Here is a 19277-nt window from a genome sequence, read left to right on the forward strand (position 1 = left end):
CTCCAAATTTTTATCCTTCTGACACTTAGAAATCATCTTTTTTCTTTTTCCTCTAGCTATGTGGATGAGTATATAGAGGAATCTTTTTTTCCAGATTTATTGAGATATAACTGACAAATAACATTGTGTAAGTTTAAGGTGTACAATGTGATGATATGATATATATATATATATATATATATATATATATAGTGAAACGACTACCACAAGAAGGTTAGTATATACACACCCATCACCTCATATAGTTACCATTTCTGTGTGTGTGGTAAGAACATTTAAGATCTATTCTCTTAGAAAATTTCAAGTATACAATATTCTTAACCATAGTCACAGGGCTGTACATGCTGTGCATCAGATCCCCAGAACTTACTCATGTTATAACAAAGTTTGTCCCCTTTGACCAACATCTCCCCATTTCCTCTACCTCCCTACCCCTGGTAACCACTATTCTACTCTCTGCTTTATCAATTTGACTTTTTTAGATTCTGCATATAAGTGAGATCATGCAGTATTTGTCTTTCTTCGTCTAGGTTATTTCTCTTAGTATAATGCCCTCAGGGTTCATCTGTGTTGTCACAAATGGCAGGACTTCCTTTTAAGGCTGCATAATATTCCACAGGGTATGTGTACCACAGTTTCTTTATTCATTCATCCACCAGCATCCATCCATTTGGGTTGTTTCCATGTTGTGGCTATTATGAATAACACTGCAATGAACACAAGGTGCAGATTATCTCTTTGAGATGGTGACTTCATTTCCTGCAGGTGTATACCCACAAGTGGGATTGCTGGTACTTCTATTAATTTTTTGAGGAAACTCCATACCATTTTCCATAATGCCACCAACAGTGGGGCAAAAGGTTTCCCTTTTCTCCCTACCCTTGCCAACACCTATTACCTCTTGTCTTTATGATAATAGCTATTTTAACAAGTGTGAGGTGGTATCTCATTGTGGTCTTGATTTACATTTCTCTATGATTAGTGGTATTGAATACTTTTTTGTGTACCTGTTGACCATTTGTACGTCTTTGGAAAATTACCTCTTCAGGTCCTTTGCCCATTTAAAAATTAGATTATTTGATGCTTTTAATATTGAGTTGTCTAAGTTCCATGTATATGTAGTTCTTTATATATTCTGGATACTAACCCCTTATCAGATATACAATTTGTAAATATTTTCTCTCATTCCCTAGGGTGTTAATTTATTTATTTTGAGAGAAACAGAGCACATGCAAGTGAGGGGAGGAGCAGAGAGAGAGAGAGACAGACAGACAGACAGAGACAGAGAATCCTAAGCAAGCTCCACACTATGATCATAGAGCCCAACGCAGGGCTCAATCTTACAAACTATGAGATCATGACCTGAGCCGAAATCAAGAGTCAGATGCTTAACTGACTGAGTCACCCAGGTGCCTATTTCCCTTTTCATTTTGTTGGTTTTGTTTTGTTTTGTTCTTGCTGTACAGAAGCGTTTTCATTTAATGTAATCCCACTTGTTCATTTTTTATTTTGTTGCTTGTGATTTTGGTGTCATATCCAAAAAAATCACTGCCAAGACCAATGTCAAGGAGCTTTTTCTCTATGTTTTCTTTGAGTCTTCCTTTTTTCTCAAGTCTAGCTAAAATTTTGTCAATGCTGTTTATCTTTTCAAAAACCAGCCGGCCATTCATTTTGTTGATCTTTTCTATTGTTTTCCCATTCTATTTCATTTATTTCCACTCTACTCTTTATTATTGCCTTCTGTAGTTATCTTCTTCATGGAGACCAACAGGCCACAAATATGAGCAGAGGTGATATCTAAGATTTTACAACCCAAAGATGGATGTGTTCCTAGATAATCTGAGTTAATATGCTGAAAGCATGGCTCTATAGATGACATGTTACAATGGCATCTGAATTATTTTTATTCTGCACTTACCATAAATAGTATTCTGTGTGCTGAGATGAAACAATAACCATCTTATCTAACATTGTTTCTTGAGAAAATATGCTTCAAATACTAAATATCAGATTATTAAATTAATCATTGGAATACAACTCACTTACAGATTGAGGCAATAACTCAAATAACTCCCATCAGTTTTATAAGAGCTAGTAAAATTTCATAACCATGAATAAATCATATCTAAAAGACAAACTCTTCTATATTTTAAACTCTGAAAGTTAAAACCTGCTGTTTTTATTCACATATTACTTTTAAAGAAACAAAAATTTCTTCTTACAACTACCGATCTCAGCTGACTCTCCTCAGTGCCTGACTTAAGTCAGAAAAGGCACATCCTTTTTCACATTTACATTTATACAGTAGAGAAAACACTTCATTTCTCCTTTGTGGGAGCTGATTAAATCTGGCTCCTTGCCTGCTTCCTGCCATGTGGGTCATGGGTGTGGGTAAGAAGTGACAGTCACTAATGACAGCCTAAAGTGGACATTGGCTGCCAGATTTGAAATGGGTGGCTCAATTAAAAAAAAAATTAAGGTTATATTCAACTTCAAAAGAACAAAAAAGGTTATATTCAACTTCACAGCTGAATGTGAGCAGAAGGAGGGGGGAAGAAAAATGCTGAACTTGAGAAACAAAGGGACATTTTTCAGCAAGCAAGAAATAAATGGCTTCCTGCACCTCCGAGGCTGCTTCTGCTCTGGAAAAACAGAATCGCTTTATTTGTTAAATAAGTGTCCAAAATGTGCGATCTGTTTTAGGACCACTAGTAAATATATTTGCTATCATATTCTTAAGAAAACCCATTGCAACTCTTTTTTAGAGCATGTCTTTCTACATACCCATATATTTATTTAATCCAAGGGAAAAAGCCCAGGGCAACCCTATCTTCAGAGAACACACATCATGAAGAATGGATACTCCATACATAAAATATTCTTACCCAACTTCCCTGCCCACTACATCTGTGTTGCCTTTGTTTCACCTTTGTACTCATCCAGGCATTAAACTCCTCTCCTTCCCCAATTTCTTAAAAAAAATAAAAAATAAAAAAATAAAAAATTCAATCACAGCCACCTTTTTTGTAAATTTTGTAGATTTATTGAAGATTTAGGACATTTTGGAGAGATCCCGCACAACATTCCACCATCTCACTAAACTCTTCTTTCTCCTTTTTCCATTTTCTTCAGTCTCCTCCCCTTCCCTGTTCAAACTAATTCCGTATGCCCCTCTACCAGTCAGGATGGGCTAACAGGTGCTGTGGTACAAAACAACCCCAAACCATGCACACAATACAAACATTTACACAGAAATGAGGCCTTCACTTGTGCACTTTGACAGCACCCATAGGATAATCTAACCCTAAACTCCACATATATATCTTTTACAATGTATTCAGATACTAAAAATATTATAAAATGCCAAGGAGGACCTTACAATTCCCAAAAAGGGCAGTAAACTTTATTTTGGCCTAATGGTTACTAAATTCATATTTGTTGCAGGGTCACATGGGGACTTAAAAAAATTTAGATGCCAGGGCCTGGTCCACAGATATTTTGATTCAGTAGATTTGATGTGGGGTTCAAGACTCTACATTTTTAACAAGCTCCCCAGGTACTTCTGAAAATTTTCCAGGTTGAAAATTGCCCCTGTAGTTCAGGGGTCAGCAAACTACAGCCCTCAAGCCAAATATGCCCTGCCATCTGTTTTTGTAAACCAAGTGGAATTGGAATGCAGACATGCCCATTCATTGATGTCTGTGTATGGCTTTTTTTCATGCTATAATGGCAGAGTTGAGTAATTGAGACAGGGATCAAATGGCCCACAGAGACTTAAATATTTACTATCTGGTCCTTTACAGAAAAAAAACTTTGCCAAACTATGCTCTTGTCTGTTTCAGGACTAATTTCCAGACAAGTGTTATTGTGATGGGAACTAAGTAAGGCAATGTAGATGATCACTACTGATAACAACACTTGGACTAAATTCTTTAAAATGGTATCTTCAAAAAAATAAAATGTTATCTTCATATGAGGATTCTTTTTTGTATATACAAATTACCAGCCAAATTAATTTTTCCTGAGTTATACTGCCCCCTAATGGTAGAAATGTTAAATCACAGATGCTTAATCAGATTAGATGTTGCCCATTGTTTACTAATTCTTGAAATCCGAGTCATACATATAGACTTTGTAGCAAGGGACTTCAGGAATCAGAATTCCTGATTCTGATTATGAATGGTATAATGGAGCAGGACTAAATGGCCTGGGAGAACATTGGCAGTTTTAATGAGAATTAGAATCCTTTCCTTCTGTAAAGTTGCTTGCTCTCCAAGCACTATTACCCCATGCAGCACTTCCAATCAGATTTTGGGGGGGATATAGTGACCACTTGTGATGCCATGTCTATTTCTAAAAGTGAAGCACAATACTAACAATATGGTCAAAATCGCATGTGCACTCGCTATGATGAACTGAGATTAAAGGAAAGAAACCTTCAATAGGAAGCTAGATGTATGCAAACATATGCCAAGACGGTTACCAAGGTGGATTGCACACATGTTGGAAATAATGAGACAGCAGAGGATGAAGCCATTGGTATTCCCCCTTGCTGCTGATTAAAATCCTCTGAGGAGCTTTTAAACAATAATGATGGCCAGATCCCCACCTCTGGAGATTTTGATCTAATTGTTCTGGGGAGAGACCCAGGCAGCAGTATTTTTTTTTTTAAGTTCTCCAAGTGATGGTGATGTGCAACCAACATTAAAAACATTGTTCTATAGTAGTTTCTCAAATTTTAAGGTATATACAAATCACCTGGAGATCTTCTTACTCTGCATGTGATTCAGTACATCTGTGACGGCACCAGAGCCTCTGACTCCTAACAAGCTGTAAGGTGATGCTGGTGCTCCTGTCCGTAGATCACACTTTGAGTAGCAAGGAATTAGGTCATCCCTAGCCACAATTTTTATGCAATTTCACTGGTTCTGAGATCTTAAACTACATAATTGTCACCTGGGAGCTAATGAAACCTGCAAATTTGCAAGCTCCAGTCTCAGAAATTAAAATTCAGTGGATCTTAATTTTTAACAGGTGTCCCAAATGATTCTGAGATTCATAGTCTGAGAACCAAATACACAGTCACCACCACAAATGCTATTTATTCTACAAATCACATTTTTAAAAAGGTGGTAGCATTAATTTTACAAGCTACTTTCACCAAATGCGGGGAAATCTTTCTCCCAGATGTGAGAAGAAATTACCTCAAATTCAGTGGCTTAAACTAACAACAATTTTATTATATCTCATGATTTTGTTGGATTAGGAATTTGGGTAGAGATCATCTGAGTGATTCTTCTGTTCTCCCCGTGGTGTTAACTAAAGTCACTTAGTAGTATCCAACTAGCAAATAGGCTGGTCCAGAGAGTCCAAGATGGCTTCACTTCCCATGATTGTTGCCTGGAATGTCCACACATAACCTTTCCAGTCTGGCAGTCCCATGTGAGGTAGTAGGTTTCCTTACACAGTGGCTGAAGTCTCCCAAACAGACTGTTCCACGACACAGGAAGTGGAAGCTGCCATTCTCGCAAGTCCCAGACTCAGAAACTCGCACAGTGTCATATCTGCCGTAGTCTACTGGTTAAAGCAGTCACAGAGCCCAACCAGATTCAAGGGGAGGAGTCATAAACAGGCGGGAGTCATGGTTGTGCAACCCATGAAGAACCCCAAGTGCTCAACACAAAAGGGCTCTGTGCTTGTGGTTTAATGCTCTGTTGCCATCTTGAGATTCTTTACAATTTTTGAACAAAGGGCAACACGTTTTCATTTTACACTGGGTCCCACAAATTATATAGCCTGTCCTCATAAACTTCACTTTACAATAAAAGGAGTAATTAAAAATTTGTAGCCATCTTTCATTAGTCATAAGCTGTTTTCCGGAGACTTTATTCCTCACCTTACGTCTGTATTCAAAGTTATGCTTTCTTAGGTTATTTTTAAAATTTTTTTTAATGTTTATATATTTTGGAGAGGGAGAGAGAGCGAGCAGAGGGAGGGGAGGAGAGAGAAGGGACACAGAATCCAAAGTAGGCTCTAGGCTCCCTGACATGGGCTTCAAACTCATGAACAGTGAGATCATGACCTCAGACAAAGTCGGATGCTTAACCGCCTGAGCCACCCAGGCACCCCCAAAGTTATCCTTTCAAAATTCAAACTGAGGTATGTAGGTTAAATTCAGCATAAAGAAGAAAATCAAATTATGATGTTGAAAATTAGACTTAACATTAGACTAAATTCTGTGATGTTTTACAATTAAGAAATATGTTGAAAACCAACCACGCTACTATGCTGAGTACCTGCTAGTACTCTAGATCTGATCACCTCTGGGCTCACCCAGTTAGGTGGCTTAGGCATTAACAGTTATCCAAGGTCAGTATGCATGCAGTATACACAGGGTCCTTGATGAGAAAGGCAGCTAGTAATTACTATATGGGGAAAGGAAAAGTCTCCATGATCTCAGCAAACTTGGATTTGTGTTTTGGGGCATCTGCCGAAACTATTTAAAGGTTATCAAGGAAGGAAGAGACAACTCGCATGCTTTTTGAGAACTCAGCCACATTTAACATCTCTTTGGGTCATCAGTCATTTGTGCTACATTATGTTTCCAGCAGGAGCTCAATAAGGGTTGCTGGGATGAATCTAAGCAACAAATGGCATACCAACAAAAACAAAAACTACTGAAAGACCAAGATTGATAGACACAATGAATGAAGAACAAGGTCAGGAAAAGTTAAGTGTAGTACTTTGCACATGGGGGGCAAGGATTACGGAGTTGAAACTACTGATATGATCAACTCAAAATGTATAATTATCCAGGGCAAGTTTCTGAGGGAAAGAAGGTAGATGTTGAAAGAGATGGAACTTGGCAGACAGTACTGAAAGGAAACAGAAACCCTATTGGCTTGAGGAGAAGAAAATTAGCCCGACTAGGATAGAGTAACGTGGGTAGAGGGATGTTACTGGATAGATGAGAAGTGAAGAAAGGAGAGACTCATTGCTTCAGGCACTCAGTACCAGGATGCAGAATCTGAATTCACTCCACAAGCTGTGGGAAGTTTACTGCAGTTTGTTTGTTACTGGTTTAAAGGGGATGGGTGATGGCTTTTTATTTTATATGCAAGAATAATAATGGAAGTCTTCAACTGAGCTACATTCCAAAGAAGGTGCAAGATTAAGATGCAGAATTTTTCAGAGGAGGTGGTCAGAAACCTAGTGAATGATCCTTAAAGCACGGATCCACACCGAGGGTACAAGGATTGGAAATTAGAGATCAGAAGGGACTTTAAAAGGGAGAGAGTTCCTGAGGTACTGGGATGGTAGTAATGATTCCCTTAATCTCAGGAGACAACCTGAAGACTTAATATGTGTCTCCTGGAGTTTGAAGAACCGTAATGGCCTGGTGTCTGATTCCCTCCTGATGAAAATCTAAAGGGTAAGAGAAAGGATGACTAGCTACTTTGGTGGAGAATTGGCTTGCACTCCCAGAGTTCTTCAGGGAAAAGATTGTTTCCTCCACTGGAAGTGATACCTGCAGAGAGCCCTCAACTATGAGTCTCCATGGGGATTGCTTTGGCTGGAGAGAGCTTGCTGATGACTGGCTGGTATGAGGGTATAAAGTCCCAGCCCTGCACCCCAATTTAGGACCACTCTACAGGGCCATTCCAGCATCAGAACTCTCTGAGGACTGACTGAGGCCTCCACTGAGATGCAGCAAAGCTCAACTTCTACTGCGCAAACGTGCTTCTTTCCCTTACTTTCCATAGGTGTTGATCCCAAGGACACTCCCTAATAAACATCTTGCATGGCTGTCTCAATCTCAGAGTCAGCTTCCCAGGAAACCTGACCTGTAACACCTGTGGATCAAATGTGGGCCTCTGGGTCAAGTGAACCAGTGGATTATCTTGGATCTGAACAAACATCAGCAGAGAGGATGTTTAATGTATCACTGGATTCCAGCTGGGGAAAGAGTGAGCAACAGCTTGAATAGAGCCACACCAGCCTGGGTCAAGGTTTTTAATTATGAGGGGGAGAGGGGTCTTTGAAAAACCTAACAAAAGTATCCGTGAGGAAAAAAGGCCAACTTTTAACAGTTTACCAAGTCCAAAGAGTACCAACATACAGTTCACAGGAGCGTCAGTCAAATACTTTCTTGTCCTCTCTCCCAGGCCTCCCAACCTGGAGAGGTTAGAAGACCGAGTTAGCAGGCGCAGGGGCAAGAACCCAAGATAGGGTAAAAGATGTCAACCCTACCCCTTCCCTGACTTTATTTAAAACAGTTCCCCCATCTTCTGAAAATTTTCATATCACCTAGAGCCCACCCTTGCCCCAAATACCGTAATACTCTTATCTTTCCCTTTATTTGGTGATATGCCCCACAGCTCCTTTGATGTGCAGTCTCTAAAATCCGTACAAAAAGTCAAAAAACCTCACCTTGTCTAAAGATTGTCCCTGGTGGTCTCAGGCTGCAAGGCTAAAAGCTTTTTCTTGTGTGGTACTATGTCTTGCTGGCCATTCCAACTACTTGCATACCGTGAAACACAGAGTGACAGGTACACAGCAGGCGCTCAGTACGTTTCTCAGATTTCCCAACTGCCTTTGGAGAGGAGTGCTGGGTCTCCCACGGCGGCAGAACAGGAACAGCAGCCGCTAAGGTAGAGCAACCCGGGACCCTGCCAGCTGTGAGGCACGCCCTCGTCAGGGGGCCTGGGACCGAGAAGACCCTGCTGAGAGGAGCCATGCACGCGCTGGTCCGTATCCCCCGACTTAGTACAGTATAGGTCCCGCACGCGCGGCCGTCCATCTTTCTTTCTGCCCCGCCCCGCCCTCCTGCCACGCCCCATCCATCCCGCCCTCCTGCCACGCCCCATCCATCCCGCCCCGCCCGCCTTGAGCTCTGCCCCGCCCCGTCCTGCTGCCCCTCCCCACCCGTATCACACCGCCCGCCCCGCACGCCTTGCGCTCCGCCCCTCCCCGTCCTGCTGCCACGCCCCATCCCGTTCGCCCCGCCCCTTCGCCCTGCCCTGCCTCTTCTTGCTGCCCCGCCCCGTCTCTTTCGCCGCGTCCCGCCCCCTTCTGGTACCCCGCTGGCTGGTAGGGGCGGCCTCAGGCGTAATGGGGACCGCCTCGTCGCTTGTGAGCCCCGCTGGCGGGGAAGTGATAGAGGACACGTATGGGGCGGGCGGCGGCGAGGCCTGCGAGATCCCGGTGGAGGTGAAGCCCAAGGCCCGCCTGCTGCGCAGCTCGTTCCGCCGCGGCGCTGCAGCAGCGGCGGCAGGGGCCGGGCCCGGGTCGCTGCCCCGTGGAGCGGGCGGCGGCGGCCTGCTGGGAGCTAGCTTCAAGTCTACCGGCTCGTCCGTGCCGGAGCTGGAGTACCCGGCGGCCGAGTACGAGCGGCTGAAGAAGGAATACGAGATCTTCCGGGTCAGCAAGAATCAGGAGTTGTTGTCTATGGGCCGCCGCGAGGCCAAGCTGGACACGGAGAACAAGCGGCTGCGGGCGGAGCTGCAGGTAACGCCCGGCCCGCGTGCGCGGCGGGGGCAGTCGGGACGTCCTCCCCCCCCCCCCCCCACACCCCGCCCCGCCCGCGCCCTGCCAGGCTGGGCTTTGGACGCCTAACTCCGTCCTTCGTCCATCCTGCCCCCTCTCTAAACCAAGTAGTTTTGAAAGTTGGCTAGGAACCGCTCTGCATTTTAATTTGAGAGACACATTCTCTTGGGGTCTAAACTGATTTCCTTAACTAATCCGCCCCTTTTCTATTTCTGGTTCATTCATTCAGACACCTTGAAACAATTAGCCTGAAAGTGTCCTGAAGCAGCAAATGCCAATCTGCAGGGGGCTCCAGGGAAGTAGGTTAACAGGGCTCACAGACACACAAAAGATTTTGGTGACATCTGTCGAAGCCAACTCATCAAATTCCCTAGGAGTTTTTAACTCCACTCCCCGCCCCCTTAAATATATCTCTCAGTTTCTTCGTGTGGAGCTCTTGAGTTTTAATGATCTTGAAGTGAATTTTTCTGGAAACCTGATTTTCACCATGCTAACTGCTTTGATTGAAAACATTCCCTAGGTGTAGTCAAATGCTCTTAATGCACTTGACTAATTTACTCAGAAAAACAATTATTGCGTGGTCTCCCTCTAGGAGATGTGTTTTGACTCATTAAAATGGTATGTAAAGCAAGAGGTTGCTTTTCTGTGAGCAAAGTTGTCAGACTCTGTGTCATCTGTTTTAGGCCTCTCTGAGGGTTGTGGTTTTACTTTTTTTTTTTTTTTTTTAACTGTGGAAGAGACTTGTAGACAGCCCAAGTGTTTCTGGGCTCATCACAGTAGGAATTGAATAAATACCTCACACTGATTTTTCTGAGAAGAGCCTTCTTCAGGGGCACCTGGGTGGCTCAGTTGGGTAAGCGGCCAACTTTGGCTCAGGTCATGTTCTCAAGGTTCATGAGTTCCAGCCTGGCATCCAGCTCTATGCTGACAGCTCAGAGCCTGGAGCCTGTTTTCAGATTCTGTGTCTACCTCTGCCTCTCTCTCTTCCTCGCCGCCCCCAAACATAAACAAACATTAAAAAAAAAAAAAATCCTCCTTCCTTCTAGACTAGGCACCTTTCCTAGTAGCTGTTGTAAAATTAGACTGTTATCTGGGAAGAATTACTTACCAGTCTATCTGTTGACTGCCCAGTTTTCCTACTGGGCAGTCTTAATGCGCTTGCATTGTATAAAATGGACTTAACGCATTTCAGATACCTGATTTCATGCATCAAAGCTATTGTCTAATGGACGCTGCACATTGGAAATGGCTGTGAGATGGGGGGTAGAAAAGAAGGCTGGACCAACCAGGGCAGAGTGCAGTAAGGGCTGACAAAAGCCAGTCTCAGGTTCCTCCTGTTACTTTATGTAGTAGTTCCGAAAGTTGAGTAGAATCCACTATGCATTTTAGTATTATCTTGAGGTCTAAACTGATTCCTTAACTAACCCACCCATTTTTTTATGCAGCCTTTTTGATTCCTTTCTCATATATCTAGGCATTAAAAAAAAAACCTCTTCCATATTTATTTAACCCATTCAGTCATACACTTACTGGGGGCCTTCAATGTGACAGGCACCAAGGGGGCTCTGGGGATAGCAAAATGAGAAAGACATGGAGCCAGGAAGTGCATGGTCACACAGAATTAATTATCCTTCAAGTTAAGACTTACAAACTATATACTTTTTTAAAAAATTTTTTTTAACGTTTTATTTATTTTTGAGACAGAGAGAGACAGAGCATGAACGGGGGAGGGGCAGAGAGAGAGAGGGAGACACAGAATTGGAAGCAGGCTCCAGGCTCTGAGCCATCAGCCCAGAGCCCGATGCAGGGCTCGAACTCACGGACCGCGAGATCGTGACCTGAGCTGAGGTCGGACGCCCAACCGACTGAGCCACCCAGGCGCCCCATATACTTTTTGTTCTTTTACAGATGGGAAAACTGTGCCATAGGGAAAATTAAGAGTTTGACACAGTATTTCAATTTCAATTCACAGTACTAATTTCCATTAAAAGCTTAACATTGAAGTGTCTTCATTTATTATAGTTAAGCATGTTTGCATTTTTTTTCATGATTCATTATGTGTTTGAATGAAATGGCAATATGTAGTCCTTGATAACTGGTAAAATAGTAAGTAGATTGGTACAGTTCTAAGGTATGCATGTAATATATATGTAAGATATTGAAAAATTTGAGAGGAATATTATTTTTGTTAGAAATAACAAGGTCAGTTATTTCAGGCGCTTCAAAAAACGTATCAGAAGATACTTCGGGAAAAGGAAAGTGCTTTAGAAGCAAAATACCAAGCAATGGAGAGAGCAGCAACATTTGAACATGACAGAGATAAAGTGAAAAGGCAATTCAAGGTAAATGCCTTATGTTTTTACCTGCAAAGTGATGCAGAATAACAACATATTTTAAAAGTTTCTGTAATGCTGCATGAATAAGTAGATGTAGTCCTGAAGGTTCTAAGAACTAGAGTAGAGCGCTTTTTACATTTTTGAGATGGACCTAGTAAACGTGAGATCATTTCAAGGAAAAAATAAAAAAGTGAGCACTGCAATAGGGATTTGGGGAAAAGAAAGTCTTTCCATATGGGGGTAAGGCATTTGGAAATATTTGGGGATGTTTTGTATGGCAGGGCATTACTGGCATCTAGTGGGAGGGAGACAAATTTGCTAAACGTCAGCAGTGCACAAAACAGCCCCATGGCACAGACAGGCCTCCTGCCCAAATTCCAGTGGGTTCCAGTTACAAAACAGTAGAGTTACTTTAGTTATTCATCCTACAGGTCAGGACCGAACTGAATATTGGTTTCATGAGTGAAAGATTTTTTGGTTAAGAGTTGATGACACAACCTTTTGATTATGGGAGAGGTTTCAAAATTAACATCTGTCTTTTAAAGATTTTTAGGGAGACCAAGGAGAATGAAATTCAGGACTTACTGAGGGCTAAGCGAGAGTTGGAAAGTAAACTTCAGAGGCTCCAGGCTCAGGGAATCCAAGTATTTGATCCTGGAGAGTCTGATTCAGATGACAACTGTACAGATGTTACTGGTAAATTTACTTCCTATTTATAATATTTTAAGTTTTCACTATAGGTGTAATGATATTGTAGAGCCAACATTGAATCCTTTTAGTTGTGAGTGGTTGCTGTTATAAATAGAATTGCACTTTCTGCCTCTTTCTCAGGTGTTATGACAGCAATTTTCCATGAAATCCATGACATTGTTAAGAGCCATGTTTTCTTCTGACTTGCATTGCCAACCTCACCCCATAGATTTTCTCTCTCTGGTCTCAGCTCCTTCAGGTCTCACCATGATATCTCCATTTTGGCTGGGGGAAAAGGGAAGGGAATTCATTCCTCTCCTTGAAAGCACAATCTGAAAGGGGCCCCTGGGTGGCTCAGTTGGTTAAGCGTCCAATTCCTGATTTGGGCCCAGTCTTGATCTCCCGGTTAGTGGGTTCGAGCCCTGCATCTAGCAGCGGTGCTGGTAGTGTGGAGCCTGCTTGGTATTCTCTCTCAAAGTAAAGAAATAAACTTAAAAAAAAAAAAAAAGGGAAGGAAGGAAGAAAGAAAAAGAAAGAGAAAGAAAGAAAGAAAGAAAGAAAGAAAGAAAGAAAGAAAGAAGAAAGAAAGAAGCACAATCTGATAACGCATTGGCCAGCACTACACTCAGGAAGACTGGAGAGTGTAATCATTAGTAGGAGAGTCATGTATCCACGTAAAGTTGGAAATTCTGTTACTAAAGAAAGAAGGGGAGAATGGATATTGGAGGATAGTTGGTAGTCTCTGTTACATTATTTTTCCACATAATGATAAATTCTTTGCAACCATCCATTAGAATATCTGCATGATATTCCACTAAATGGTTTCCAGGACAGTCCCGTAAGCTATTCAAAAAGTTTATATTCTATAATTAAACATATAAAATATGTTTTTCTAGAAATAAAGCTTGGAGCCATAGAAGGCAAGGGTCTACCATGTTGTAAGAAAATAATAATAAACTGTGACTGATACTGAAAAATGAAAAATATTCTATTGATAAATGCAGTAGAAAAATGTAGTCACTCTCTCATTTACAGGAACCTGCATTTTATTCTTACAAACTGATTTGGGAGTGAAATATGGCAACTTGACAATTCCCTCTTAGTTTACATTTTAGAACCATTGGAATCTGACCAGCATTCTGGGATTTTTATTACTAACTTTTGAAGGGGAAAAAAATGAAGTGATTCTTAATGGCTTTGAGTGACTAAGAGGATCCTCTTGTTGACCCCACATTAGTCTTAGTGGTTATTTCAGTGTTGACATGTTTTAAAATGTGCAGTGTTTCAAAACTATTATATCGTAATTACCTTGGCAAGTTAATAAGAACAAGTTAGTATTTCCTCCTAGGTCTTTCTTCATATTTTGATTTGAACATAAAGAAAGGATACTGAGGGAACATCATTCATTTCACATTCAAAGACCTACAAATAATGATCTCATTTTTGCCAGATATTGAGTCCAAATACTAGTGTATGCATATTTAGTCAAAGATGCTGTGTTCATAAGCACCAACTGATTCAGACATTAATTTTATTTCTCTGGAAGTTTAAAGAGGGGGCACTCTTTGCATCCTTAGCTTACATCCTAATGAATTACCAATGATAATTACAGGTGTGCTAGTAATAGTCTTCCTTTTAAATTCTTTCCTTCAAATTTTACACTGATGCCTTAACTATATGGTTAGAAATCTTGTTTAGAATTTTTGTATGGGGATATTTTTAACTTCTCACAGTTGTTACAGTTCCTTTGGTTACTATATCGTTTATTTCTTTTCATCTTTCTCTCTTTAGTCCCCTCTTTGAGTTTGAGATGACAACCAGAATTATGCTAACCAGCACCTTAGAAGTTGCCAAAAGTTGGTGACAAAGTACTTTCAAAATCATTAAAGATTGAATATTTGGATATTTGTTGTATGTAATATTATAGTTGTTGTTTTTTTTAATTAGAAATCCTGTGTAGTACATGTGGTAAGTTTTTGAACATTCACTAATTTGGTTTTCACAAGACAAAATCTCTTGCATTTATAGCTGCTGGAACCCAGTGTGAATACTGGACTGGAGGAGCTTTGGGAAGTGAACCTTCCATAGGGAGTATGATCCAGCTTCAGCAGTCCTTCAGGGGTCCTGAGTTTGCCCATAGTTCTATAGATGTGGAAGGACCCTTTGCAAATGTCAACAGAGGTAACACAAGCCATTTGCCAATTACTTTGGCTAATGGTAATGACTGTTCCTATGCTGTAATCTTGTGTGCTGGGAAAACAACCATCAACCAGGCATGAGATTTTTATTCTGGGTGTCTTCCAACTGTCAAACCAGCATGTACTTACCGGTGCTGTCACTGAGCAGGGCTAAGTAAGTTCTGTAATTCACATCAGAATCAGATGGTGTTCCCTGGCCAGACTGACAAATCAGGTTCTAAAAACTTCGCTTCTGGTCTGAATTCTCAGGGGTTTCAGTTGATCATTGAGAGTGTAATATAGATTAACTGAGAAACAGTAGTTTTTAGTCTTTCCCTCTGTGTTTTTGATGCTTTTAAAGGTTAGAGAAGGCTGCAGAATAGAGTACAAAGTTATGCAATGTAGTATCCTTAGTCAGAAGAATATTTTCATTATTTTTATATAATTTGGTGTCCAAAACAGCTCTGAGATCTGTTCAGAATTTCAATGCCAGTGCAGATCTGAGATGTTATAAGTAGCTCTATTTTTTTTTCTTAAACTATAAGATTATCAGCAAAATGAAGTGTTTAATTATGCCTTTTGAATTAGCCAAATATGTCTTAAAATGTTCTTTTTCACTAAATAGCATTTCATTGTATGCCATTCTTAAAGTTTCTTTTTGACTTAATATATCTCAAGAATAATAAGTAGGTAAAAGTATAGGCCAGCCTGCAAATGTAGGCCCTCCTACAGTTGCAAACTAATTAAACAGCTCAAGTAACATAGGTTCATGATATTGACTGGAACCACTGGTACCTCAGCAAGGACCCTGGGTGACATTGATTACTTTATGCCCAAGGATAGAATTTGAGGTTAAAGAACTGTTTGCCTTCTAATATGTTATTCCAGAAGGTGTGTCATTATTAACGAGTAAGATCAGATTGCATTCTATGTTGCCTGTTGTGTTTTTGCAGACTTTTAAAAGACTTTTAAACATCTTGTCAAATGTTTTTTGATGATTTTTTTTCATGAACTCATGATAAATTTTATTTTTAGATGACTGGGATGTTGCTGTAGCTAGTTTATTACAAGTTACTCCGTTGTTTTCACATTCTCTGTGGAGTAACACTGTCAGATGTTACCTCATTTATACAGATGAAACCCAGCCTGAAGTGGATCTTTTTCTTAAGGTGAGGATATTTATAAATTCTTTATTCACTGATTTAAAATACAAGTTAATATTGTGTCCTATTTATGACACTACTACATCTAAACCAAGCAGTTTACTACCTATCAGATTATATGTCTTAAAGAACAAGAAGAATTTGGGCTTTTTTTAAGAGAAAATCTTGCTCAGTTTTATCAGTGTATTCAAATAAAGGCTTTGGAACTTAATTCTTATGAATGCTTTATTGTACATTGTGCACAGCGTTTAAGACCCTTGTTGATAGCGCCTGCTTTAGGTAATATCTGCCAGCCCTAGCCTTGAATCTGTTTCAGGTTATAACAAAATTTAATCTTTATCATGGTTTTTAATTTTTCAAGGCAGTCATTGGGGTTAACCTGAGGGAGAGGGCAGGCATACTCCAGCCTGTGGGCCAGATCTAGCCTGCAGCCTGTCTTTATAGGACCGAAAGCTAAAATTGCTTTTTACCTTTTCACATGGTTGGAAAAAAAATGAAAAGATGAATGTTTTATGACATGTGAAAATTATATTAAATTCAAATTTTAGTGTCTATAAATAAGGTTTTACTGGAACACAGCTAGTGTTCATTTACACACTATTAAGCTGAACACAGCTTATTCATTTACACACTGTCTATGTCTGCTTCATACTACAATGGCAGAATAAATCACGAGAGACTAAATGGATTCCAAGGACCTCTGCTAAAATATCAAGTCATTAAGCTATTACTAACTTGTAAGAGTACTTGCCGTTTACAGAAAGTTTGCCTATTACTGTTCTAACTGAATTTTAAATAAATCTGCATGTCACATGCTATACCTGCTATATTAACATTATTGATTAAAAGATTGTTGATTAATGAATTTATTTAGCTTTGCTTTTTGATATTGTTCAACTTGGGTTGAGAGATAAAATATTTTGAAAACCAAAGTTTCTACTCACTAACTGAATATAGGTTATTACCAAACTGATGTTGAGGGTATTACTCATTTATTGCATAATAATGCTCATCATTACTTAGTAACTTAATTTGTTATAGACCATAATTTTTTTATTTATATCTGTTTGCTTTAATGTTCTAATATATCATGGTGGACACTTTTTACAATATAGATTCATGGATTTGGGTTTTCTACTCTTTATAACAATAAAGCAGAAATCATTTATAATAATAATAATAATAACAAAAATAAATACCAAAGGAAATTATCCCAATATTTTTCTTCCATTGTTTTAGGTTTTATTATGAAATAAATTATTTTCTGAGCTAGGAAACAGCCAAGTTACTAATCTTATATATTTTTGTTTTAAGGGAAACTTGCCTTTTCTCTTAAAGATTTTCTTTAAAATATGATTATATTTTTAACTTTTAAATTAAAAAAATATTCAACATAACCTGTTCTAAAGCATGCTTTTTTATTTTAAGTAGTATGAAGCTGACTAGATCTTTAGTTATATAAGCTGTGCTTCTATTATGTTTTAATTTCTTATGTTTTGTTTTGTTTTAATTTCTTTTTAGGACTATTCACCTAAACTTAAAAGAATGTGTGAGACAATGGGATATTTTTTCCACGCTATATATTTTCCAATAGATCTTGAAAATCAATACCTTGCTGTTAGAAAATGGGAAATTGAGAAGAGTTCATTAGTTATTTTATTCATTCATTTAACCTTACCAAGGTAAGCTGAAAATTCTGTCATTTATTACAGGAGTTGTATAGAATTGATCACTTCTTGGCCTTTTGACTCAGATCAAGTGTAGGAGTTGTATAGAATTGAGACTGCCACAAAAAGAATGAAATCTTACCATTTGCAACTACTTGGATGGAACTGGAGGGTATGATGCTGAGTGAAATTAGTCAGAGAAAGACAGAAATCATATGACTTCACTCATATGAGGACTTTAAGAGACAAAACAGATGAACATAAGGGAAGGGAAACAAAAATAATATAAAAAAAGGGACGGGGACAAAACAGAAGAGACTCATAAATATGGAGAACAAACTAAGGGTTGCTGGAGGGATTGAGGGAGGGGGATGGGCTAAATGGGTAAGGGGCATTAAGGAATCTACTCCTGAAATCATTGTTTCACTATATGCTAACTAATTTGGATGTAAATTTTAAAAAATAACATTTTAAATAAATAAATAAATAAATAAATAAATAAATAAATAAATAACAAAAAAAAAGAATTGAGGTTGCCAAATGAACTTCAAAGATAAGTTCTAATTGCATCCTTATAATCAAAAACAATCCACAAAATTCAATAAATGTTTTGGCTTTTCATACAGAAACAAAGAATTAAGAACTTTACACTGTTTGCATTAACAGGTCCTAATGTTGGCATCATTAATGCAAAGATCATTTTAATCAGGGGTAACTAACTATGGCCTTCAGGCCAAATCCAGTCAGCCACCTGCTTTTATAAATAAAATTTTATTGGAACATAGTTATATTCATTTATTTATGTATTTTTACAGCTGCATTATACTACAAGAGCAGAGTTAAGTACTGCGGTTACAACAAAGACTGTGTAGCTCATGAAGCCTAAAATGTGTACTCACTGGCCCTAATAGAACAAGTTGGCAACTCCTGATTTCAATAATCTGCATTAACTTTCATTATTTTCTTTCTTCAGATACAAATTGAGAGCTACTTGAACACTTATATAGATGTTAAATCAAGTTTTTAATTCTCTGAGGAGCTTACTACTTAATTCCAGTAAAGTGAGCAATTTTCTTATAATGTGAATATAATTAACACCAATGAGTTAGTCTGCAAATAAGGATTTTTTTTAACCAACTAGATACATAGATAGAAGACAAAATATATTTAATAAGAGGTTTTCTTTCTACATTTGCTGTCTGATTGGATTTAACCCTTCCAGAGCATTTTTCCTTTTATTGAGGACCAACTCTGACCTCAACTGTGTGCAGAAGTATGTGGAGCCCTAGGCTTTACCAGAGACCCTGCAGTGTGATCCATCATTGCTCCTTAAGACTGCCCAGTGGCCAAGGAACCACTTGGTCAATGAGCCTCCACCCAAACAAGTTTTAAGGATTCTTTCCACTTGATTCCCTTTTAGTTGGGGTTCTTTTCCTCCCTCGCCCCTTTTCTTTTCCTGTTATTTTTTTTTGGATTTATTAAGGATATATTCTGTTTTATTGTTTAATATCTGGGTAGTATTTTATCTCAGGTGGTAATATGTCATTTGTTGTTTTTCTCTTATTCTCTAATCCTTTAAACCATCTTGTTTTTTCTTTACCTCTTATCCATGTTTAGTTAATAAAATATTGCACATTATTTTTACATTTTTAACGTTTATTTCTATCTTTCTCATATTAAATCCCTCTTAATCTTTTA

General features: G+C 39.1%; 1 protein-coding gene across 3 annotated transcripts in view; it reads left to right on the forward strand.

The window, feature by feature from the left end:
- Nucleotides 1–9038: 9038 nt before the first annotated feature.
- NPHP3 (nephrocystin 3) overlaps nt 9039–19277 on the forward strand; it is a 43661-nt gene continuing 33422 nt past the window's right edge. For 2 of the 3 annotated variants that reach the window (XR_006299503.1, XM_043595390.1), the window contains exons 1-6: nt 9040–9507; nt 11763–11888; nt 12428–12578; nt 14601–14753; nt 15785–15918; nt 17434–17594. Coding sequence is in view for 2 of the 3 variants with exons in the window: in XM_043595390.1 (XP_043451325.1) it covers nt 9112–9507; nt 11763–11888; nt 12428–12578; nt 14601–14753; nt 15785–15918; nt 17434–17594 (1121 nt within the window). In the remaining variant the exon portion in view is untranslated. Of the gene's footprint in view, nt 9508–11762; nt 11889–12427; nt 12579–14600; nt 14754–15784; nt 15919–17433; nt 17595–19277 lie in introns of all 3 variants that reach the window. The other variant, XM_043595391.1, reaches the window with a different exon arrangement.

This window comes from Prionailurus bengalensis, chromosome C2 (genome assembly GCF_016509475.1).
Source record: "Prionailurus bengalensis isolate Pbe53 chromosome C2, Fcat_Pben_1.1_paternal_pri, whole genome shotgun sequence".
Classification (NCBI taxonomy): Eukaryota; Metazoa; Chordata; class Mammalia; order Carnivora; family Felidae; genus Prionailurus; species Prionailurus bengalensis.